The sequence below is a fragment of the Meles meles genome, chromosome 6 (assembly GCF_922984935.1).
Source record: "Meles meles chromosome 6, mMelMel3.1 paternal haplotype, whole genome shotgun sequence".
NCBI lineage: Eukaryota > Metazoa > Chordata > Mammalia > Carnivora > Mustelidae > Meles > Meles meles.
Window position 1 is genome coordinate 61,178,393 of NC_060071.1, and position 8,995 is coordinate 61,187,387.

The 8,995-nt window shown below is 36.4% G+C and overlaps 1 protein-coding gene across 1 annotated transcript; it reads right to left on the minus strand.

Moving 5' to 3' along the window:
- Window positions 1–1,225: 1,225 nt before the first annotated feature.
- On the minus strand, window positions 1,226–1,554 carry LOC123943581 (metallothionein-2D-like). The gene has a single exon (XM_046007851.1). The coding sequence runs from the start codon at window positions 1,552–1,554 to the stop codon at window positions 1,375–1,377; it is 180 nt and encodes a 59-aa protein (XP_045863807.1). The 3' UTR covers window positions 1,226–1,374.
- Window positions 1,555–8,995: the final 7,441 nt, after the last annotated feature.

An 8,995-nucleotide genomic window follows, 5' to 3' on the forward strand; every position in this document is an offset into this window, starting at 1 on the left:
GGATCTTGCCATTTGCAATGATGTGGATGGAACTACAGGGTGTTATGCTAAGTGAAATAAGTCAGTCAGAGAAAGACAAATACCATATGATTACACTCATATGTGGAATTTAAGAAACAAAACAGATGAACATAGGGGAAGGGAAGGAGAAATAAAATAAGATAAAAACAGAGAGGGAGGCAAATCATAAGAGGTTCTTAACTCTAGGAAAAAACAGGGTTGCTGAGGGGAGTGGGTAGGGGGCTGGGATAATTGGGTGATGGGCATTAAGGAGGGCACCTGATGCAATGAAGACTGGGTGTTATATGCAACTGATGAATCACTGAGTTCTACTCCTGAAACTAATAATACACTATACATTAACTTAATTAAATTTTAATTTAAAAATTTAAAAATAGAATAAAAAATGGACTATACACTCAAGTATATCACATCAAAGTAAAGAAATAAGCACATAACAAAAGACATTATTTATATTTACTATAATGTTTATTGTACTTTACTAGTTTATGATATATGATATGTAGTAATATAAATGATCATATATGTAATGATAGTATCATAATATGTTATATACATTCTAATAGACCTAATTTAGAAAACAATAATGTGCACAAAAGGAAAAGAAAGTGGAGTCAGAGAGAGGGTCTCAGAAAGCTGGTCATATTTGAATTATGTCTTAAAAGATAAGTGGAAATTCCATGGGAAAAGTGAGCAACTAGGCAAAAGTTTGTGCAAATACTCAGAAGCATAAAAAATTATGCATAACTGGAAAACTTACATATCTACTCTATTGCTCAGAGTTCCCAGAGAAAAAGAACTAGTAGGATATATACATAAAAATACATATATTAAGAAATTTATTATAAAAGATTGGTTTACATGATTATAGAGGCTGAGAAATCCTTCAACCTGCCATCAGCAAGCTGAAGGCCCAGGAAAGCTGGTGGTGTAGCTGTAGTCCAAACCTGAAAATCTGAGAACCAGGGAAGTCAGTGATGTGAATCTGAGTGTGAATACCTGAGAACCAGGAATTTGGATGTTTGAAGGCAAGAGAAGATAGATGCCCCAGCTTCAAGCAGAGAGAGCAAATTAGTTCTTTCTTCACCTTTTTGTTCTATTTGAGCCCTCACTAGATTGGATGATGCCCATTCATACTGGTTATCTTCAGTCTACTGATTCAGATGTTAATCTCTTCCAAGAATAGTCTCTTTTTCTTTTTTTCTTTTTTTAAATTTTAACTTTTTATTGTAACTCATGTATTTCGTAGAAACAGGAATATAGTGGACAGGTCAGGTAGTAAGAAAAAAATGTTTTGAAAACTGTAGACTTGTACATGTGGATCTATTTACATCGGGAATGGGCTCCTCGGGATCAGGCACAGCTGCTGCACTTGTCTGACGCCCCTTTGCAAACACAGCCCTGGGCACACTTGGCACAGCCCGCGGGGCAGCAGGAACAGCAGCTCTTCTTGCAGGAAGTGCATTTGCACTCCTTGCATTTACAGGAGAATAGTCTCACAGACACACCCAGGAATAATGCTTTACCAGCCATTTGGACATTCCTTAATCCAGTCAAGTTTATTTATAAAATGAACAATCCCAGCTACACAGTAGAGTATATGAAAAAGGGGACAGGGAGTGAAGATCCAAAGAATGAGTGCAATAGCCCATATTGTGAAGGGCCTATATAATGTCTGCAACAGATAAGAGGAAATCTTGTTTTATAAAATACTCCAAGAATTTCAGATTTGTTTTACATTTAGTGACTCATTAGAAATTTACTTCCTACATGTAACATGAGAATTATCAGAAGTAGTTCTAAATTCAACATTTATTCTATCTTTGGAGGATGGTTGGTCCTTGGCCTCCATTTAGCACAGAAAGCAAGAAAAGACACCTCTACAATACCAAAATACAGCTTATTATTATTACAGAGGAAAATAAGTCAGTGTTCCCCTTGTTTTTCTGCTGAAGGCTTCAATACTTATCTGTTACCCTCAATGTGAACTATGATTGCCAATATCCTCTGAAGCCTCCTAATGTTCCTCCTAGGTTCCCTTTGCTGGAGGGAATCTAGAGATTCATAAAGACCCAACCAAGGACTGATGGTCCTTGGTTGAAGAACATTATTAAAACATTATTAGAATGACAAATTAGAACATTATTAGAACGACAACTATGGAACTAAATAGATACTTTCTGGCCACAATCAAAATAACATGGAGAGTGTTGGGAAATGTGTTAGTCTTTGGTCTATAGTTTTTTCAAGATGCACTAAATTAATTCTTAGGTGTTTATCGGCTATAACATGCTGGAATATAATATGTACGATGTTATTTAAAATCTGCAGATAGAGGGAAGGAGTTACAATGGCAGAGCAGTAGAGGGACCCTAAGTTTGTCTCATCCCTCAAATACAACTGAATGGTTATCCAATCTTTCTGAACATCTGAGAAATCAATGGGATGTCTGAGAAAACAAGCACTGCTATCTACAAGCAGAAAAGCAACCACCTTTGGGAAGGTAGAAGTGTGGCCACTTGAATCCGATGTGATATAGATGAGGATATGGCGGCAGGGAGGAAGCCTGTTAAGGAGGCTGCTGAAAAGCATTATAAGAAGTGGAGTTCAAAACTGGAACTTCAAGAAGTCTGCTGCAGTGGGGGACTTGCCTGGCTTAAAAGTGCTCGGGTGGCAAGTAGGGCAGAATCCCAGGTGTGACACTGTGATCTGAGGATCCCTTGGGTCACAAGAATGGTTGGTACCTAAGTGCTTCACTGTTTCCAGGTATAGGAGCATGGAAGCTGTCTGAGAACAGAGTCTACGTGCCAGCTTTCTGCTCTGTGTTGCAATAAACTACAAAGCACTGTGAGGTCAAGTGACTTCTTTTTTGGGATGGGTCCAGCAAAAGGCAGAAGTGTGATGAGACCCTCCCCAAGAGGAATAGTGTGGTTCTGGCCATGGGAGTCCCTAAAATTTGGAGTTTTGAAACTCAGTCTCATGCCTGAGATATAAAAGCTCACATATAGGCAGGGTGAACACAGAGTTCTGACAGAAACTGGGGAGATAAGAGTGATTGGTTGCTCTTCTGTGAGTGCTCACTGAATAGTGGGAGGCACAAATTTTCAGCTCTGGGGCTAGAGAGTGGGGTGTTGCCATATTCATTCCCCCATCTGTGCTGAAAGACTTCAGGGAACAAAACAGCACCACCTAGTGGAGTCCGGAGCCACTTAAAGTGAGCCCTGCCTCCCCACGCACTGGAGGCGCATTTCCACTAGGGCAAGTCCACCTGAGAATCAGCACAACAGGCCCCTCCTCCAGAAGACCAGCACAAACAACTCGTTCCCACCAAGTTTACTGATCATAGGGGGCTGCCAAGCTTCAGTTTTAGGGGAAAATGGTATTTAGCATCCTTTGTACTTTTATGCTTTAATTTTTTATTATAATTTTGTTATTTTCTATTTTTTCAATTCCTTTTTATTTTTTATTTTTATTTTTATGTATACTTTATATATTATATATATAATTTTTGTTTCCTTTCATTCTTTTTTATTTCATATGCATATGCATATGTGTGTGTGTGTGTGTGTGTGGAGAGAGAGAGAGAGAGTCTTTCTTCTTTCTTTCTTCCTTCCTTCCCTCCTTCCTTATTCTGGACTCTAGTTTCTTTTAACAAACAAACCAAAACACAATCAGGATCTAGTTTTTTGTTGTTGCTGTTTTGTGTTGTTGCTGTTAATGTTGTTATTATTGCTTTTTTCTTTTTCTTTCTTCTTTTCTTTTCTGAACAAAATGATGAGATGGAGAAATTCACCCCAAAAGAGAGACTAGGAGGTAGTACTCACAGCCAGGGATTTAATCAATATGGATAAAGATGTCTGAACTAGAATTTAAAACAACGATCATGAAGATGCTAGCTGGTCTTGAACAAAGGATAGAAGACATTAGGGAATCCTTTACTGCAGAGATAAAAGAACTAAAATGTAGTCTGGCAAAAATCAAAATGCTATAACTGTGATGTAGTCCCAAAGTGGAGATCATAAAAATGAGGATGAATGAAGCAGAAGAGCAAATCAGTGAAACAGAAAATCAAATTATGGAAAATAAGGAAGCTGAAAAGAAGAGGGAAAGAAAACTATTTCTTTATGAAGGTAGACTTAGAAAACTCAACAAAAGTGAAGTAATATCCATATCATAGGAGTCCCAGAAGAATGGGGAAAAGGGACAGAAGGTTTATTTGAACAAATTATAGCTGAGAATTTCCTTAATCTGGGGAAGGAAACAGGCATTTGAGTTCAAGAGGCACAGAGAACTCTCCTCAAAATAAACAGAAATAGGTCAACACCATGGCATATTATATTGAAACTTGCAAATTACAAAGATAAAGAGAAAATCCTGAAAGCAGCTTGGGACAAGAGGTCCTTAATCTACAAGGGTAGACACATAAGGCTGACAGCAGACCTGTCCACAGAGATCTGGCAGCCTAGAAAGGACTGGCATGATATAGTCAATGTGCTAATGGGAAAAATATGCAGCCAAGAATACTTTATCCAGCAAAGCTGTCATTCAGAATAGAAGGAGAGATAAAGAGTTTCCAAGACAAACATAAACTAAAGGAATTTGTGAACACTAAACCAGCCCTGCAAGAAATATTAAAGGGGACTCTTTGAGTGGAAAGAGTTCACAAGTAACAAGGATTAGAAAAGAACAGAGACAATCTCTAGGAACAATGACTTCACAGGTAATACAGTAGCACTAAATTCGTATCTTTCAATAATTACTCTGAATGTAAATGGACTAAAGGCTCCAATCAAAAGACACAGGGTGTCAGAATGGATTTAAAAAAAAAAAAGACCAATTGATATTATGCTTACAAGAGGCTCATTTTAGACCCAAAGACACCTCCAGAATGAAAGTGAGGGGATGGAGAACCCCTCATGTTAACGGACATAAAAGAAAGTTGGAGTAGCCATCCTTATATCAGACAAACTAGATTTTTAAGCAAAGACTGTAATAAGGATGAACAAGGACACCAAATCATAATAAAGGGGTCTATCCAACAAGAAGATCTAATAATTGTAAATATGTATGCCCCTAACGTGGGAGCAGCCAAATATATAAATCAATTAATAACAAACTTAAAGAAACTCAATGGTAATAATACAATAATAGTAGTGGACCTTAATGACACACTCACAGCAATGGACAGACCATTTAAGCAGAAAATCAACAAGAGAACAAGGGCTTTGAATGACACACTGGACCAGATGGACTTAACACAGTATTTAGAGCTTTCCTCCTAAAGCAGCAAAATACACATTCTTCTCAAGTGCACATGGAACATTCTCCGGAATGGATCATACACTGGGTCACAATCAGGGCTCAACCAGTGCAAAAAGACTGAGATCATACCATGCATATTTTTATTTTATTTTTTTTTTAAGATTTTATTTATTTATTTGACAGATAGATCACAAGTAGGGAGAGAGGCAGGCATAGAGAGAGAGGAGGAAGCAGGCTCCCTGCCAAGCAGAGAGCCCGATGTGGGGCTCGATCCCAGGACCCCGGGACCATGACCTGAGCCGAAGGCAGAGGTTTTAACCCACTGAGCCACCCAGGCGCCCCTACCATGCATATTTTTAGACCCTAATGCTTATGAAACTTGAAGTCAACCACAAGAAACAATTTGGAAGACCACAATTTAAATTAAAAAAATAAAAAAAGAAAAAACAAATTAAGAAAAAAATGATAAAATCTACAGATAACTACTGAATGGGAGAAGATACTCACAAATGATAGATCCGAAAAAGGATTAATACCCAAAATGTATAAAAAACTTATACAACTCAACCATAAAAATCCAATTAAAAAAAACAGAGGACCTGCATAGATATTTTTCCAAAGAAATACAGATGGCTAACTAACACATGAAAAGATGATCAACACCACTCATCGTCTGGGAAATGTGAATTAAAACTGCAATGAGATATCACCTCACACTAGTCAGAATGGCTAGTATTAAGAGGATAAAAAATAACAAGTGTTCATAAGGATGTGGAGAAAAAGGAACCCTTGTGCACTGCTGGCAAAGCAAGCTGGTGCAGACACTATGGAAAACAGTATGGAGGTTCCTTGAAAAATTGAAAACAGAAATACCATACGATCCAGTAATTCTACTAGTACATATTTACCCAAAGAAAACAAAAATATAATTTGAAATGATATATGCACCTCTATGTTTATTGCAGCATTATTTACAATAGCCAAGATATGGAAACAATCCAAGTATCTATTGATACATGAATGGGTAATGAAGACGTGAAAAAAATATATACATAATATATATGAATTTTATATTATATAATTTCATACAATTCATTCTATAGAATTTCATATACTGTAATATTACACAGTCATAAAAAAGGAGGGGATTTTGCCATTTGTGACAATATGGATGAACCTAGAGGGTATTACCCTGAGTGAAATAAATCACAGAAAGATAACAGTACATGATTTCAGTTATATGTGTAATCTAAAACACAAAACAAATGAACAAATAAATAAACAAAAGCAGAAACAGACCCATAAATACAGAGAACAGACGGTTACCAGAGGAGAAGAGTGTGGGGTGGGGGGAGACAAAATGAGTGATGGGGAGTGGGAGGTACAGGTTTGCAGTTATGGAATGAATAGTCATTGGGATAAAAGGTACAATATAGGGAATATACGCAATGGTTTTATAATAGCGTTTTCTGGTGGCAGATGGTTTTATAATAGTGTTTACTTGTGAGCACAGCATAATGTGTTGAGTTGTTGAATCACTGTGTTATACAGCAGAAACTAATGTAACATTGTGAGTCAACTATACTTCAATTAAAAAAAAACTTCAGATAACTAGTGGGTAAATAATCTAATTCCACCAAAACAGAACTATGTTATCTAGGGACCAGTGTTTGCAATTAACACATTCATATTTTCATAAGGAGGGATTTAAATGAAGAATAAAAGATTTCACCAGTGTACCCTGAGAAAACACAGAACATAAAATGTTAATAATGAATATTTATCTACCATGAGTAGATGATGGTTTTCCCTGCAGATTTTTAATTAGCTACAGTAGTTCATAGGTTAGTATGCCATTTCTTCTAAAATACATTAGGATTTTGTGATTATAATGGCTTCCATCATATTAGGTCACTTCCTCTGAGGCCCTGTAAAGAGCCAGATGTTCTCCTTTTCACCTGATGACTGTGTTCTTGTGTGTAAGTTCTCTGGAACCGATATACAGCCATCAACATAAAATGTTATTCTCTGTATTTTTCTCACTAGTCTATGACAAATATAGGCCATTCGGAAATGCTGTTACAACATCACATCTCAGGAGCATGTTACATGCCAAATTAAAAGGAAAATCTTTTGTTCCACTATAAAAATAGTGGAACTTAATTTTGCTAGAATTTGATAGCTATTGTTTACATGGAATTTTCTCTGAGCTTCTGTATCAAGTGTTTTTCCTACTAGACAAGATATGGTGATACTGACAAATACTATATTTGATATTCTATTTTGCAATGACAAAAAAGATGCATTTTGGAATATTTTGATGTGTCAGTAATGATTTGTAGTCAAATCCCAGTATCCAAATGAAATAATTAAAAATACCCATTCTAAGCAGTTGATGTTATATAGGACTTGATCATTTCATATCAAAACTATATTTTAGTAATAGTCTTAAACAATACACGTATTATAGGTATTATTCCTCACACAGTAAATTCTTATGATAATACTCTCTTTTGGCTATTTCTATTACCAAAAGAATCAGGGTGCTGAGGCATAGGTGAGTGGCCATTCTTTACAATAAATGACAAGTGATCTTGTGATATTTTAAATATAAATATAAAGGTCTACTCTTTAAAGAATTGGGAGCTTGAACTCAATGATACCACTAATGTTTAGTATTTCAAAGATTGAGGAAGACAATGGATTACTTATGCTTCCAGAGGATGAAAGATAACCAACAGTTGTTGATATGGAGATCTCCTGGCTAATAATCAATAGACTAGTGAGTTGATCTGACATTAAAAGTATAGACTGGGGTGCCTGGGTGGCTCAGTTGGTTTAGTGTCTGCCTTTGACTTGGCTCAGGTCATGATCCCAGAGTCCTGGGATTGAACCCCACATCAGGCTCCTGCTCAGCCGGAAGACTGCTTCTCCCTCTCCCACTCCCCCTGCTTGTGTTCCCTCTCTCACTGTGTCTCTCTGTCAAAAAAATAAAATCTTATTAAAAAAAAAGCATAAACTAATCTTTATTAATATTTAATATGAGGCATATCTGGCCTAAGAAGAATTTTACAAGATCTAAGTAAACTTATTCCCAGAGTGTTTATAACAACAAAAACTCCTAATCTTAATCCACATTCTTTACAAAAAATTCAAATTTTAAATCATAAATCAGAAAGTTTATAAATCAGTGAGTCCAATTCTCCTCTCCTATCAGGCTTCTCCACCTACTTCAGTAAACTAGGTGAGGAATTCACAGTTGAGAATGCAGAGAGAATAAATGACTTGCTTAACTAAGAGAGAATGGTTTGCGGCAAAGAACATGGCTGACAGGATTCAAATCCTAGTTTCATCACTGTTAGCTACGCAACCTTGAATCAATCACTTAACCTTTTAGTGCCCCAGGTAGTTCATCTGAAGAAAAAAAAATGGGAATAATAGTAGCACCAACACAAAATTGTTTAGATGTTTTAAATTTGCTAACCTGTGTAATGCATTTAGCATAGTGCTTGGCATACAATAAGTGCTCAATAAGTTTTATTCTAAATTCTACCTTTGCCATGAATTAGTTGTGTGCCCTTAGACAACTTATTCTAGCTAAGCATTTTGTGACATTTATCACGATTTGTATCACATAGTTGTTTATCATTTAGAACCTAGTTTCTCTACTGGACATAATAATCCAGGATTGCAGGAAATACATCTGTTTTAA

Bases quoted from the DNA above. Each gene is read 5' to 3' on its own strand.
- LOC123943581 (XM_046007851.1), bottom strand. From the start codon at position 1,554: ATGGCTGGTAAAGCATTATTCCTGGGTGTGTCTGTGAGACTATTCTCC.